The sequence below is a fragment of the Myxine glutinosa genome, chromosome 12 (assembly GCF_964187855.1).
Source record: "Myxine glutinosa chromosome 12, kmMyxGlut1.1, whole genome shotgun sequence".
Lineage (NCBI taxonomy): Eukaryota > Metazoa > Chordata > Myxini > Myxiniformes > Myxinidae > Myxine > Myxine glutinosa.
This window is the reverse complement of record NC_136272.1, coordinates 62,868,559-62,885,230: the sequence shown is the minus strand read 5'-3', so window position 1 is coordinate 62,885,230 and position 16,672 is coordinate 62,868,559. Positions and strand designations below refer to the sequence as shown.

The 16,672-nt window shown below is 45.5% G+C and overlaps 1 protein-coding gene across 4 annotated transcripts in view; it reads left to right on the top strand.

Moving 5' to 3' along the window:
• CCNK (cyclin K) overlaps nt 1-16,406 on the top strand; it is a 48,862-nt gene extending 32,456 nt beyond the window's left edge. For all 4 annotated transcript variants that reach the window (XM_068131817.2, XM_068131818.2, XM_068131820.2 and 1 more), the window contains 4 exons: nt 1,360-1,595; nt 9,279-9,306; nt 13,475-13,528; nt 14,597-16,406. In XM_068131817.2, coding sequence (XP_067987918.2) covers nt 1,360-1,595; nt 9,279-9,306; nt 13,475-13,528; nt 14,597-15,360 — 1,082 coding nt within the window. In that variant the 3' untranslated portion in view covers nt 15,361-16,406. The remainder of the gene's footprint in view (nt 1-1,359; nt 1,596-9,278; nt 9,307-13,474; nt 13,529-14,596) is intronic.
• Nucleotides 16,407-16,672: the final 266 nt, after the last annotated feature.

The window sequence follows — 16,672 nt, the reverse complement described above, 5'->3', positions numbered from 1 at the left end:
TTGCTGGAATTCAATGTGATAACAGGTTTGCCTTATTAGAGGAAAAGAATCATTCAGAAACCTCCACTACTACAAACACTATCAAGAAAAAAGTGGAATCTAATTTTCCAATCCCAGTGAGTGTTTCTGATCCCTCAGACAGTGTCACCTCACACGAGGACGTTCATTGTGCAGCTTCCTCCTGTCAATTGCAAGAGGAGGAAAAGCACTTAAAATATCTCCCTAGAAAAGGAATAAATGAGGAAAATAAGGACACTGAGAAAATAAAAGATGATAGTTTAAATCCACTAAAGGAGAGTGAAATCCATGAACCGAGCATCGTGATCATGTCACTAACAGGCTTGGAGTCCCCCACCTCACATCCCGAAGAATCTTCAAATGTGACTCTGGCACAAAACTTTCCTGAAGAAGTTAATTTTATTGAAACTGAGCAATCATGTGATGTGCGCCATGATTGACGAAACACCAATTCCCCAACAACAATTTTAATTCATTTCTTTATTTCGCAAGCCAAGTTTGCAATATACAAGACCAGGAAATCAAAGATACAAAATGATTCTTATAGTACAGATGTTTTGGAAATGTTTAAAGCTCTCTGTGTTTCAAGAATTAAGTTCGAATTTTGTTGTTCTGAGTTACAACTCTTTAAGAAGCAGTGGTGTATAAGAAATGCATTTTGCAAAATAGCTGAGGGTCAGTTAGTATTTACTATGTAGTTGATTTTCTTAATACTTGTTTGTTTGCTTATACTTTTGTTTATTTATCATGTAAAGGTTTGTGCAACTGTTGTGATTGTTTTCTTTGAAGAATCATTTATTGTTTTTTTAATACTTTTGTAAGAAAAGGACATAAAAAGTCTCACTCTCTCACTCTCTCACTCTCTCACTCTCTCACTCTCTCACTCTCTCACTCTCTCACTCTCTCACTCTCTCACTCTCTCACTCTCTCTCACATGTGACCTTGAATTGAAATCAAACGTAACAGTGGGTTGACCTCTAATTAATGTAGGCAGAGGCGTATCCATTGATGCATCTACATCAAACTCTATTTTCAAGTTTCTGCAATGTTCCTTAATTATATTGCTGCTGCTTGTTTTGTTTTTTTGCTGATTGTATAAAAAAATTATGTTTGTGTACATATTCATATCAGACATGCATCTTGAAACCCTGGCTCTGTCTATGGCATAATGATGAGATATGAATTCGTTTTGTTTCATCTCCTGGATATTTTTTCTTTTCATTTGTCTCAACTATATAAATAAGTTTTTCAACACGAGGGATGCACAATGTGAAGGTCATGTAACCCTCTTAATTTTTAAACTGATCTATATTTTGCACGTTTTGTCCTCTACCTACCCAGACATCTGCCATCAGGTACTGGATCTGTACTCACAGGCCCCGCAGGCCCAGGCCTTGTCACATGGCCACCAACAGCATCCTCTTTTAGTTCAGCCTTCTGGCCCTGCTCCACATGTTTTGCCGATGGAAGCCACGGCCCTGCAGACCACAGTTCCAATGTCTCTGCCAGCACCACCGACACCTAAGAAGCCTTCTCCGCAAGGAAGCCCACCCCGTGCGGCGAAACGCCCCATCCAGGTTTGTGCCTTGGACTCCATTTGGCCTGCGGGTTGTGATTTCCTGTGTGATGCAGTTATCTTAAAGATGAATTTAGAGCTTTTCTTTAATGATAATTTAGCCTGGTGTTGGCTTAGCAGTTAGGGTGCCGGCTTGGGATCCTAGAATCCTGGGTTCGAATCCCGGTCGATCGCTGAATTAACGCCAGGGGGGTTGACTCAGCCTGTCATTCTTCCGAGGTCGGCAAATTGAGTACCAGCTTGCTGGGATGAATGATCCCGGTGTCTACCCCGATTTAGAATAGGCACACCGTATCCCTGCGCATCGTAAGAGGCGACTAAGGGTTGGCGTCAGGAAGGGCATCCGGCCATAAAAACATTGCCTCAAACAGGGAACCATGATTGTCATGGGGCCCGCAAGGCTAACCCCCGCTCTAGCAGGGAAAAATGGCCTCAAAACGATCATTCATTCATTCATTCTTTAATGATAATTCATTTTGAGACTTTTGGAGAAGCTTGTTCATACATTACCTGTTTTTATTTTGTTAATAGTGATAAAGTATTTGAAACATCTGATATGCCACCCTGGGACAAGAGCGGTCATGTTCATGTTTTTAAAAATTGGAAGGATTGCTGTTCTTCTATCATCATCAAAGAATGGGAACCGAGCTGGCAGTACTATTCAGCGGTGGTGAGAGTCGACATTGTTGACAAAAAGAAGACGATCACGAAAGTCACAAAAATATAATCCATGTGGTAGTGAAATTGGCCTGACAAGGAACTAGACAAAGACACCCTTTGGTGACAAACTATGCACACTTGGTTTTGCTTAATATAAAGTTTGTTCTACAGGAAGTGACGATGTGTCATGAGTGGCGAACACGCATGTGCAACAAAACGTATGGAACTCACGAGGATCCAGAAAGCAATTCATGCAGGTTGAAAATTACACGCATTGCATAAAAGCACGGACTAATAACCATAGGTTGGCAACCATTGTGCTGGCTTGATGGGCTTATTGGCCTCGTCCTGCATTTGCAATCCTAGTGAGGGAATTATTAAATCATTATTATTTTATAAAAACTTTAATTTGGAAGATATGACGATCAAAACATTTATTCTCACCAAAAGTAAATAATGGAAAGTAAAATATCGTATAATAATTTCCATTGGAATTTAAACTCAAGTCACTTTAGAATATATTTTATGGATTTGTAATATTGCCATTTATACAAAAATGTAAATCCTTAATAAATTGCCAATATTTTTGTCAAATGCTTTGTTGCAGTTAGGTGAGGTTCCTGCGGTAATTTATTGAATTGGGGTGCTTGCCTCCGATACTTGTATCCCTTCAAAAATCAGCAGAATTGAGGATTGCAGCTTAGATTTCAACTATTTTCCTGGGGGTTCTGGCCTCTTAATGCCCGCTGACTTTTCCTTTTCTTCTTTTTCTATTTTACAAAACCTCGCTAAATCCTTCAATGTATCTCCTTCTATAGTTCCTATCTCCTGCCATTCTCCCCATCTATATCCTGCCATTCTCCCCATCTATTTCCTGCCATTCTCCCCATCTATATCCTGCCATCATCCCCACCTATATCCTGCCATCATCCCCATCTATATCCTGCCATTGTGCCTATCTATATCCTGCCATTGTCCCCACCTATATCCTGCCATTGTCCCCATCTATCTCCTGTAATCTCCCACATCTATCTCCTGCAATCTCCCACATATATCTCCTGCAATCTCCCACATCTATCTCCTGCCATCTCCCACATCTTCCTCCTGCCATCTCCCACATCTTCCTCCTGCCATCTCCCACATCTATCTCCTGCCATCATCCCCATCTATCTCCTGCCATCTCCCCCATCTATATCCTGCCATCGTCCCCACAAATCTCCTGCCATCTCCCACATCTATCTCCTGCCATCTCCCACATCTATCTCCTGCCATCTCCTACATCTATCTCGTGCCATCTCCCACATCTATCTCGTGCCATCTCCCACATCTATCTCCGGCCATACCCCATATCTATCTCCTGCCATCTCCAACATCTATCTCCTGCCATCTCCCACATCTATCTCCTGCCATCTCCCACATCCATCTCCTGCCATCTCCCACATCTATCTCCTGCCATCTCTCACATCTATCTCCTGCCATCTCCCACATATATCTCCTGCCATCTCCCACATCAATCTCCTGCCATCTCCCACATCTATCTCGTGCCATCATCCCCATCTATCTCCTGTCATCTCCCACATCTATCTCCTGCCATCTCCCACATCTAACTCCTGTCATCTCGCACATCTATCTCATGCCATCATCCCCATCTACCTCCTGCCATCTCCCCCATATATCTCCTGACATCTCCCACATCTATCTCCTGCCATCATCCCCATCTATCTCCTGCCTTCTCCCACATCTATCTCCTGCCATCTCCCACATCTATCTCCTGCCATCTCCCACATCTATCTCCTGCCATCTCCCACATCTATCTCCTGCCATTGTCCCCATCTATCTCCTGCCATCTTGCCACCGTCAGCATCTATCTCCTGCCATCCCCCACATCTATCTCCTGCCATCTCCCACATGTATCTCCTGCCATCTCCCGCATCTATCTCCTGCCATCTCCGACATCTATTTCCTGCCATCCCCCACATCTATCTCCTGCCGTCTCCCACATCTATCTCCTGCCATCTCCCACATCTATCTCCTGCCATCTCCCACATCTATCTCCTGCCATCTCCCACATCTATCTCCTGCCATCATCCCCATCTATCTCCTGCCATCTCCCACATCTATCTCCTGCCATCTCCCACATCTATCTCCTGCCATCATCCCCATCTATCTCCTGCCATCTCCCACATCTATCTCCTGCCATTTTCCCATCTATCTCCTGCCATTCCCCACATCTATCTCCCACATCTATCTCCTGCCATCTGCCACATCTATCTCCTGCCATCTCCCACATCTATCTCCTGCCATCTCCCACATCTATCTCCTGCCATCTCCCACATCTATCTCCTGCCATCTCCCACATCTATCTCCTGCCATATCCCACATCTATCTCCTGCCATATTCCACATCTATCTCCTGCCATATTCCACATCTATCTCCTGCCATATTCCACATCTATCTCCTGCCATCTCCCACATCTATCTCCTGCCATCTCCCACATCTATCTCCTGCCATCCCCCACATCTATCGCCTGCCATCCCCCACATCTATCGCCTGCCATCCCCCACATCTATCGCCTGCCATCCCCCACATATATCTCCTGTCATCTCCCACATCTATCTCCTGCCATCTCCCACATCTATCTCCTGCCATCTCCCACATATATCTCCTGCCATCTCCCACATATATCTCCTGCCATCTCCCACATCTATCTCCTGCTATCTCCCACATCTATCTTCTGCCAACGTCCCCATCTATCTCCTGCTATTTCCCACATCTATCTCCTGCCATATCTCACATCTATCGCCTGCCATCTCTCCCATATATCTCCTGACGTCTCCCACATCTATCTCCTGCCATCATCCCCATCTATCTCCTGCCATCATCCCCATCTATCTCCTGCCATCATCCCCATCTATCTCCTGCCATCTCCCACATCTATCTCCTGCCATTGTCCCCATCTATCTCCTGCCATTCCCCACATCTATCTCCTGCCATCTCCCACATCTATCTCCTGCTATCTCCCACATCTATCTTCTGCCAACGTCCCCATCTATCTCCTGCTATTTCCCACATCTATCTCCTGCCATATCTCACATCTATCGCCTGCCATCTCCCCCATATATCTCCTGACGTCTCCCACATCTATCTCCTGCCATCATCCCCATCTATCTCCTGCCATCATCCCCATCTATCTCCTGCCATCTCCCACATCTATCTCCTGCCATCTCCCACATCTATCTCCTGCTATTTCCCACATCTATCTCCTGCCATATCTCACATCTATCGCCTGCCATCTCTCCCATATATCTCCTGACGTCTCCCACATCTATCTCCTGCCATCATCCCCATCTATCTCCTGCCATCATCCCCATCTATCTCCTGCCATCATCCCCATCTATCTCCTGCCATCTCCCACATCTATCTCCTGCCATCTCCCACATCTATCTCCTGCCATTGTCCCCATCTATCTCCTGCCATTCCCCACATCTATCTCCTGCCATCTCCCACATCTATCTCCTGCTATCTCCCACATCTATCTTCTGCCAACGTCCCCATCTATCTCCTGCTATTTCCCACATCTATCTCCTGCCATATCTCACATCTATCGCCTGCCATCTCCCCCATATATCTCCTGACGTCTCCCACATCTATCTCCTGCCATCATCCCCATCTATCTCCTGCCATCATCCCCATCTATCTCCTGCCATCATCCCCATCTATCTCCTGCCATTCCCCACATTTATCTCCTGCCATCTCCCACATCTATCTCCTGCCATCTCCCACATATATCTCCTGCCATCCCCCACATCTATCGCCTGCCATCCCCCACATATATCTCCTGTCATCTCCCACATCTATCTCCTGCCATCTCCCACATCTATCTCCTGCCATTTCCCACATCTATCTCCTGTCATTTCCCACATCTATCTCCTGTCATCTCCCACATCTATCTCCTGCCATATCCCACATCTATCTCCTGCCATATCCCACGTCTATCTCCTGCCATATCCCACGTCTATCTCCTGCCATCTCCCACATCTATCTCCTGCCATCTCCCACATCTATCTCCTGCCATCATCCCCATCTATCTCCTGCCATCTCCCACATCTATCTCCTGCCATTGTCCCCATCTATCTCCTGCCATTCCCCACATCTATCTCCTGCCATCTCCCACATCTATCTCCTGCCATCTCCCACATTTATCTCCTGCCATCTCCCACATCTATCTCCTGCCATCACCCACATCTATCTCCTGCCATCTCCCACATCTATCTCCTGCCATCTCCCACATCTATCTCCTGCCATCTCCCACATCTATCTCCTGCCATATCCCACATCTATCTCCTGCCATATTCCACATCTATCTCCTGCCATATTCCACATCTATCTCCTGCCATATTCCACATCTATCTCCTGCCATCTCCCACATCTATCTCCTGCCATCTCCCACATCTATCTCCTGCCATCCCCCACATATATCTCCTGTCATCTCCCACATCTATCTCCTGCCATCTCCCACATCTATCTCCTGCCATCTCCCACATCTATCTCCTGCCATCTCCCACATCTATCTTCTGCCAACGTCCCCATATATCTCCTGCTATTTCCCACATCTATCTCCTGCCATATCTCACATCTATCTCCTGCCATATCCCACATCTATCTCCTGCCATATTCCACATCTATCTCCTGCCATCTCCCACATCTATCTCCTGCCATCTCCCACATCTATCTCCTGCCATCCCCCACATATATCTCCTGTCATCTCCCACATCTATCTCCTGCCATATCCCACATCTATCTCCTGCCATCTCCCACATCTATCTCCTGCCATCTACCACATCTATCTCCTGCCATCTCCCACATCTATCTCCTGCCATCTCCCACATCTATCTCCTGCCATCTCCCACATTTATCTCCTGCCATCTCCCACATCTATCTCCTGCCATCACCCACATCTATCTCCTGCCATCTCCCACATCTATCTCCTGCCATCTCCCACATCTATCTCCTGCCATCTCCCACATCTATCTCCTGCCATATCCCACATCTATCTCCTGCCATATTCCACATCTATCTCCTGCCATATTCCACATCTATCTCCTGCCATATTCCACATCTATCTCCTGCCATCTCCCACATCTATCTCCTGCCATCTCCCACATCTATCTCCTGCCATCCCCCACATATATCTCCTGTCATCTCCCACATCTATCTCCTGCCATCTCCCACATCTATCTCCTGCCATCTCCCACATCTATCTCCTGCCATCTCCCACATCTATCTTCTGCCAACGTCCCCATATATCTCCTGCTATTTCCCACATCTATCTCCTGCCATATCTCACATCTATCTCCTGCCATATCCCACATCTATCTCCTGCCATATCCCACATCTATCTCCTGCCATCTCCCACATCTATCTCCTGCCATCTACCACATCTATCTCCTGCCATCTCCCACATCTATCTCCTGCCATCTCCCACATCTATCTCCTGCCATTTCCCACATCTATCTCCTGTCATCTCCCACATCTATCTCCTGTCATCTCCCACATCTATCTCCTGCCATATCCCACATCTATCTCCTGCCATATCCCACGTCTATCTCCTGCCATCTACCACATCTATCTCCTGCCATCTCCCACATCTATCTTCTGCCATCGTCCCCATCTATCTTCTGCCATCGTCCCCATCTATCTCCTGCTATTTCCCACATCTATCTTCTGCCATCGTCCCCATCTATCTCCTGCCATCTCCCATATCTATCTCCTGCCATCTTCCACATCTATCTCCTGCCATCTCACATCTCCCATTGGCCCTACCTGAATCCCTGAATATATCTCCTACTATCACTGTTTTATTCAAGTCTGCCGTCACTGTTCAGGAAAAATGAGTAACACGTCTTTAAACTCAAAATGACATTGTTAGGTGTTTAACTGTTGAAACTCATATTTTTCACGTGTCCATCAATTTGATGCTTTTTTAAAACTCTTATGGAAGAGAAGAGGAACAAAGTGTGAACAGAAAGGAAATGGGAGGACGAGAACCTATGGTTGCAAAACAGCGTGGGGAGGGAAATTTCAGGAAATGGTATACGGTATCGGGTCTCGGTGGGAGTAGAAAATTTCTAAAGGTGGAAATGGGAGAGACCATGAGGTGGAGGTGGGCAGCAGACTTCATTATCCTGGACTGAAGAGCACGAGATAACAGACTCAGGAAGATGGTTCCACAGGTGAAAGAAGAGAGGGATGAATGAGTGGAGGAGTGTTAAACTTGGTCTTAAGGGGAGTCACAAGGTAAGGGTTTCTGGTGGAATGCACATCACCTGGGAGGGCAGGGGGGTCGGGAAGTCAGGTGAGAGAGTGAGAGGAGCAAAAACCAGAAAAACTAGAACGGCACTCGGTAGAGAGCATACCTCCACCAGGTGAACAGTTTACGTTTTGTATCCCAGAGTAGATCAGAAAATCACAATACAAAATCACATTTAATCAAAATAATCCGTCTGCAACTTTTTGAGATGTCCTGCTTTGTATCGTTTTTTGCCCTATCCCCCAATGGTGAAGAATCACTTAAAAAATTATACTAGCCGGATCCAGATCCAGATCTTCACCAAAATCTAATAATTTCGTCATTGTGACATTCGCTACATCTCTGCCAAATTTCGTCCGAATCCGTCCACAACATTTTGAGATATCTTGTTCACAAACAGACAGACAGACAGACACACAGACAGGGGTGAAAACACAACCTCCATCCACCCTTGGTTGCAGAGGTAAGGACTACAAAGCTACCAAATTGCCCACAGTCTGTAAACTCAGCTTCTTATTGTGAGATGCTGATGAGTGATGAGTGATGACACACAGAAAGGGGGAGCGGGAGGAGGGGGGTCTCGTACGACGCAGCCTCGAGGGGAGCAGGGAGGGTATTTTTGCTAATACTGGAAATGTATAACAACTGAAAGGTTTCTGACCCTGATGAAAGTTCAAATTTGTCATTGTTTGTACTTTTGTTTTTTTCCTGCAGATATCACCAGTGAACGATGAAAAGCACGGTAATTTTATTTTTTTATTTTTTCCCTGCGAGACAGATTAAGATGTGAAATTTTTCTGGTTGATTGACTTATACGAGTCATAATGTGTTGATAACCCTAAATTTGAACTGTGGAAACAGTTTGAAAACAAATCACAATAATAATCCTGCGTGTGTGTTTGAATGGGTTTCACCCCCTTAAGATAAAATTTACTGGCGGAGCAAGTTTTTTGATTTTTGTGTCAGTGTAAAATGCATCGTCATTGCATTTCCTGATTTCTATATTGATGCTATTGTATCCATTTTCTGTCACTTTGGCATAATGACGTATGATTATTACCTCCACCACCGAAGGTGGGCGGAGGTTATGTTTTCACCCCTGTCTGTCTATATGTTTGTCTGTCTGTTTGTAAGCACGATATCTCAAAAAGTTGTGGACGGATTCGGACGAAATTCGCAGGAGAGGTGAGGTTTGGTGTGTGACAATGACGAAATGATTTGATTTTGGTGAAGATCCGGATTCGGATACTATAATTTTTCAATGATTCTTCACAATTGAGATATAGTATTATTGAGATAATTGAGATACTTCACAAAAACGACATATACCACGATATCTCAAAAAGTTCTGGACGGAGTCGGATGAAACTTTGTGGGCAATATTGGGTGTGTGACGAGGAAGAATTGATTCGATTTTGCTGGAGATCCAAATCCGGATACTAGATTTTTTTTTTTTTAAAGTGATTCTGCACCATTGAGAGATCGGGTGACAAGTGATGTATAACATGATATTTCAAAAAGTTATGGACGAGATATGACTAAACTTGGTGGATGAGTTGGGTAGGTGACCAAAACAAGCCGATTAGATCCTGGTTCAGGTCCGAATACAGATCCGGCCTATCAGTGGATACAAAACATAAACTGTTCAGCCTGGCGGAGGTATGCGCTCTACCGAGTGCTGTTCTAGTTACCCTTGCCAGAAGACTAAGGTATTGCATTTGGGTCCGTTTGGTACTTGCGAAAATCGAAGATTTTTCACGTGTATTGATTAGTCTTTTGTGCTATTCTGTTTGTTTGTCTGTATGTCGATCACCTACAGGTCACAATTTCAAACAGATCTTTATGAAACTTTACCAAATGGTAGAGTTTGCCATAAGGAAGATGCCTATTGATTTTGAGATCAAAGGTCAACAACTTTGTCGAAATTTGTAAAATCCTCAGTTTTCAAACGATTGACTTGACGTTTGAAAAGGATTTGCATATGAGGTCACTGAATTCAACCACCAATTATATTTGAGGTCAACATAGGTGAAAAGGTCAACATAGGCCAAAGGTCAACAACTTAGATGCAATTTACTAACTTTTACTTACTAATTTCCCTGCAAATGTCTGCTGCTCTTCTACTCCAATCGGTTCTTCTGATCATTTCCTTGTTAAAGTGGACATCTCTCTGGCCATTCCCAGGGAGCCTCCTCAGCGCCGACGAGTCTGGCATTTCACTCAGGCTGACTGGCACGGTCTTCAAGCAGCCATCATTCATCTGGACTGGTCTCCCATCTCTACTGCCTCTGACATCAACTCTTCCTGGGAATTCTTCCAAAGTAAACTGCTCTCTCTCATGCACAGATTTATCCAATCTCGTCTTCAGTTGTCATACCTTCCTCCCGTTCATGGTACATTGAAGCTTGTGGTGAGGCAGTTGCCATGAAGCAACTTGCCTTCGCCTCGTGGAACGGATATCCAACTGAAGGTAATCTCAGTTCCTTGCACAAAGCTCGGAAACAAGTGTGTGCCCATCCTCAGGAGAGCCAGGAAACAATATATCTCTGCTCTCAAGACTGAACTCTCAATCCTGTCTCCCTCCTTCAAATCCTGGTGGCATCTGGTCAAATCTGTTTCTGGTGTTTGTTCCCCCTCCATCCCCTCCCTTACCTCAAATGGCTGCACAGCCAACACTGCATGTGAAAAAGCCGAATACCTAAACCCTGTGTTTTCCTCAAAATCTTGTGTCCCGAACCCATCTCTCCCTGTACCCACCTTTCCCAGTCGAACCCAGCTGCTCCTAGACTAACAACCCAGACGGCATCAGCCCACGGGTCCTAAAATCCTGCTCTGCCACTCTATCTCACCCTCTCTCTGTTCTCCACACCCTCTCTTTTGCTCAAGGTCATCTGCCATCTGCTTGGAAATTGGCCAACATTACCGCTTTACACAAAAAAGGTGCAAAAACGGATCCTTGCAACAACAGACCAATCAGCCTTCTCCCAATAATCAGCAAGGTCATGGAACCAATCATTGCTTCTGACATCAAATCCTTCCTCTTCTCCAATGGCTTGATCTCGGATCATCAATTTGGTGTCAGACCAGGTCACTCTACTCTGGACATGCCGCTTCTGCTGTCTCAACAATGGATGGAGGTCCTTAATGCCAAACAGGAAATCAGAGCTGTCTCCCTTGACATTTCACGTGCCTTCGATACAGTCTGGCACCCCGCTCTGCTCACCAAACTCTCTTCCTATGGTATCCATGGAAATCTCCACGCATGGCTTGCGGACTTCCTCTCTGGTCGTAGTCAACATGTGGCCCTGAATGGTTTTCTATCATCTCCCCTTCCTCTTCAGGCTGGAGTTCCCCAAGGCAGTGTTCTGAGCCCTGTGCTTTTTCTGGTCTTCATCAATGATCTCTCCGACTCTCTGGATAATCCTCTGTGTTTCTTTGCTGATTGCACACTCTGCCGCTCCATACCTCATCCCTCAGATTGGCAGTCTGCAGCCTCCTCACTCTCTGCAGACCTGGACAAATTCACAGACTGGTCAAACAAGTGGAACATGTCTTTCAATCCTGACAAATCTCACATTCTCACTCTGTCTCTCCAAAAAGACAGACTGGACAACCCTCCCATCTACTTTCTCAACAATCCTCTCCAAGAAGTTCTGTCACTCAAGCTTTAGGCTCTCACTATCTGCCATGATCTTTCCTTGGAAAACCACATTTCCAAGCTGGCCTCCAAAGCCAGTCGCCGACTGGGCATCCTCCTTCATGCGAGGTCCTTCCTTGGCACACCTGAGCTCCTCACCACATACAAGGCTTTCATCCACAGCTCAATGGAATACTGTTCTCCCCTCCGGGCTGGTGCTCCTGCCTCACACCTAGCTCGGCTTCACGCTGTTGAAACCAAAGCTTTCAGAATCATTGGAATCTCCTGCAATGAAGCTAACTCCGAGGGCCTTTCACTCACTCACCGCAGGCAGGTTGGTGGTTTTTCTGTCTTCTACCAACTCCTCTTTGGCCTTGCTCCCCCAGCTCTCTCTGTGCTCTGTCCCCCAAATAGTTCTTCAGGTCGCACAAGATCTGCCAGCAACCCTCTTATGGTTAAACCAAAATCAAGATTCTCTATTCGCCTTCACTCTTTCATTCCCCTTTTCTCCCGCCTCTGGAACAAACTCCCTCACTCTCTTCAATCCCACCCCTCCCTCCAGGTCTTTAAAACAGCTGTTCACCACCATCCAAAACCTTGATCTTTTCTACCCCCGCTAATTCACCCCAGATCCACTTTTTTGAAATACTGACCTCTTTCCTGGAAGTTCTAGCTGTGTCCATGTGGTTTTTTTTTTTTATCTCTCCCCCCCCACCCCCCTTCCCATGCCTCCTCCCCTCAAGCCCTCTCCCACAGATCTCCCAATGTCCCTGCTCTCCATCTTGTCTCCCACTCCCTTTATCATACGTTTTATGTTTTATGTGTCAGTTTGTCTTTTTGTGATCAATGTTAGCTCTTTCACGAGACTCGATCTTGTATCCAAAAATTTTTTTAAAACTCTAGCATCCTCAATTTTCATCTGATTGACTTGAAATTTCAAGAGGATTTGCACATCATGTTATGGAATTCAACGGCCAATTATTGTTAGGTGGACGAGTTGGGCAGGTGATAAGAACAAGCAGATTCGATTTTGGTTCAGGTCTGGATCCATATCTGGCCTATCGGTGGGATACAAATGTGAACTGTTCAGTCTGACAGAGTTATGCGCTCTACCTCGTGCAATTCCAGTGTTTTTAAGTGTCCTCTTTAAAACAATAAAAAATCAACAAAAACTTTCCTCGTTTACTTTGTAATAAGAGTGAGATTTTTATCCTGATATGTTGCTTCACTACCATTTGTGCATCGACGTTGTTGCATGATTGTCATTTTGCAGACTCTCCGCGACCCAAGGTGCAAAAGGTGGAACCAGCCCTCCAACCTATACCTGGTATGTTTGCTTATACTTGAGGAAGGTTTCACAAACATTGGGAAACATTTCACTGGAGTTGATATTACACCAATGTGTTTGTTAACTCAACTGGACTACCATCCAGTTGAGTTAATCACATACTAAACCCTCCGGCGTCCGTCGTCTGTCGTCGTCGTCGTCATCTGTCGTCCGTTAACTTTTCGACGTTAACATTCCAGCGTCCACAAATATCAAACGATTCTGATCAAACTTGACATGCAGCATCCTTACCCCAAGGACCAGGTTGGTATTAAATTTCAGCCCGATCCGTTGAAAAATGGCGGACTTAGGCGACCATTTTGTTTTTGGTCATGAAAACGACGTTAACAATCTAGCGTCCACAAATATGAACAGATTTTGATCAAACTTAGAATGTTTAACCCTTACCACACAAGGTAGGTTGCTATTGCATTCCAACCCGATCCGTCACAAAATGGCCACCATAGGCCGCCATATTGTTTTCAGCTCCGAATTGACGATAAGACTTTAACAAGGTTGTTGGCTTTTCATTTAAGTCAAATCTAGTACAGACAACTGGCCTACTTTAAAGTTGTCCAGAGTGTTCAGTTGAGTTCTGCTTCCCTGGAAGCTCTAGTTTATTATTATTTCCAAATATCTTCACCATCTGGCTCTTGTCACATTTTTCTGTTGTGTTCAAATTGTTTCCACCCACTTCTATCATGATTCTTTAACTGTGCCATCAACCTACATTGGATGTTGTGGTCCTGCCTCTGCTGTTCAAGTGCTGTATTTATTTGGATTTAAACCGGTGAGCTCAGGGTGAAGTAATTCCTGCACTTCCCAGTATTCTGATGTCCAATGAAAGGATTCCAGCTCTTGGCCGATGCAGCACTAAACATACTAACCTCTTATCTCGTATTCATTCGATGAGACAAAGAAAATGGCCGTAAAACGATCATTCATTCATTCATTCATTCAGACAAAGAGACCTTCCTTTGAATCCAGTAATCTTCAACTGAATTGTTTATTTTTGGGAGGCACAAAACATGTTTATCATTTATTTGATTTTTAATTTTTCGTCCTCAGTGCATCCTGCAAATCTGGCAACCACAGAACGGCGCCTTTCATCGAACATCACTCTTGTTTCAATGGACATTGATGCGAGTGCCACCAATCTTGCAGAGTCCTTGAAGGGACCAATCAGAGGAGGTTTGCCACAAGCCCCGCCTCTACCTCCTCCTGCTGCTCCTCCACAACTACCTCCTGTCCAGCCTCCTCCACCCTCTGACTTCTCCACGTGTTTGACTACAGCAAACAGCTTCATGAGCGGAGATTCGTTTAAATCGCTTCCCTCTGCCATCTACACAGAATCGGGTTCTACTTACACCGGAATTCATTCTTTTCTTCCTCCTGTACCAATTCCATATCCACCACCACCTCCGACCAATTTTCCACCGCCACCACCACCACCAAGTTCCTTCCCACCTACGTCGATGCCACCCCCACCACCCAGCATCCCACCCCCACCGCATCCGTCTTATCCTCCCCCTGCCTATGGGCCAGCAAGAAATTACCTTCCTCCACCGCCGCACCATCTAGCTCCGAATACGCCTCCTCTAGGGCACCCACCTCCGCCTCCACTTCCCCCTCTGCCCTGCGCACCCAGCCACCTGCATCCACCGCCACCCCCAGTCGTACCACAGGGCGCCTTTGCACTACCACCCCTGCCCGGCTCCCTTCACCGGGCACCGATGCCCCCCTCACCCGGTGCCGCCCTGCCTTCACCCGGTCTGCCTCAGGTCCGCATCACGGGCATGCAGGACAAGCGCAGTAGAAGCTGGCACCGGTGATGGTAATGTGAAGTTAACAACAGATGAATTGATCACTTTTCTCAGTTCCTATTGTAGAAGCTTAAACATAACGATTTGTAAAAATCAAGGTGAAAAATTCCAAAACTGTCACCATGTATGAACTTTTCAGCTATGCCTGTTTAATGAAGTAAAAGAAGTGTGCCTGCCTGATTGCAGTCATCACCAATGTCTGTAATCAACATTGTCATTCGGGCTGTTAACATTAACGTGCCGCAGAGGTACGCCCGGCCACATGCAAGACGTGATGTCACAGGTGCGCTGGTTTCACACCCTGTTCTCCAGTTCCCCCGTGAGCCTCGGCCTCTGTTTAACCCACCCCACCATGAAACTCGCCACGCTCAAATAACATATTTTTCTCTTATCAGCTGAATTGGTGGTTTCCAATCTCGAAACTAAATCAGTTATGCCAGTTACTCAGGTCTTTTCTATCTTTCCATCATAACTGGTTTTGAGCCCATGTTGCAGAATTTAAACAATTTACGCAGCTTGTGTATTCGGAAAGATTTTGTACTTTTATTTTCAGTTTGGTTTGTGCCCTTTTTGCATTGCAAAGTGAATTGTGCCACGCCACAAACGAACCCTCCTGCCATTATCGGGCATCCTCCCCTTTAACCCCACTCGTTTCCATCATTGAATGTGTCCCTCATTAAGGTAAACTTTTTCTAAATTAATCTTCTGTACATAGAATTTGGGACATAAACAGCTTCTTGCTTGCTTTGTGGAGCGAAAAGTTCAAAAGGGCGTTTAGGTTTTTGCTTTGTAACTGGTCAGATGTAAACCATTTCAGTACTGTGTGTTTCTCTCCATCTCTTCTCGTGTTCAGTGCACTAAGTATTTCTTGCGAACAAGAAGTAGCCTTTTATATTTTGGAGTGACATTTGAACGCGTTGATTCTGTCGCTGTGACCGTGACCATCGAAATGGACTCTGAAATGATCAGCAGTCTTGTTGCATTCTTTCATCAGACTCACTCTCGATAAGAGACGTTTAAGTTATGCATCCTCTCAATAAAACAAATGCCAACGATTAGAATGCAGATTTTTCAAATTTTAGCTGCTGCAGTTGCGTTGCTCTCTGCTCAGCCGTCCGGGAAACGTCCTCACTATACCTGATCTTGAGATGCGTTCACCTTTGCTCCAAACGCAGCATGCCTCGTGTGTGTGTAGCCAACCAGAGCGGACATATCTCACCCCAACATTGGATTTATTGGTTTCTTTGAAGATCTTGGTCGACCAAGGAGCACTGCTGATGGTCGGGCGAAAGTTGGCAAACCCCTGGGTTGCTATCAACAG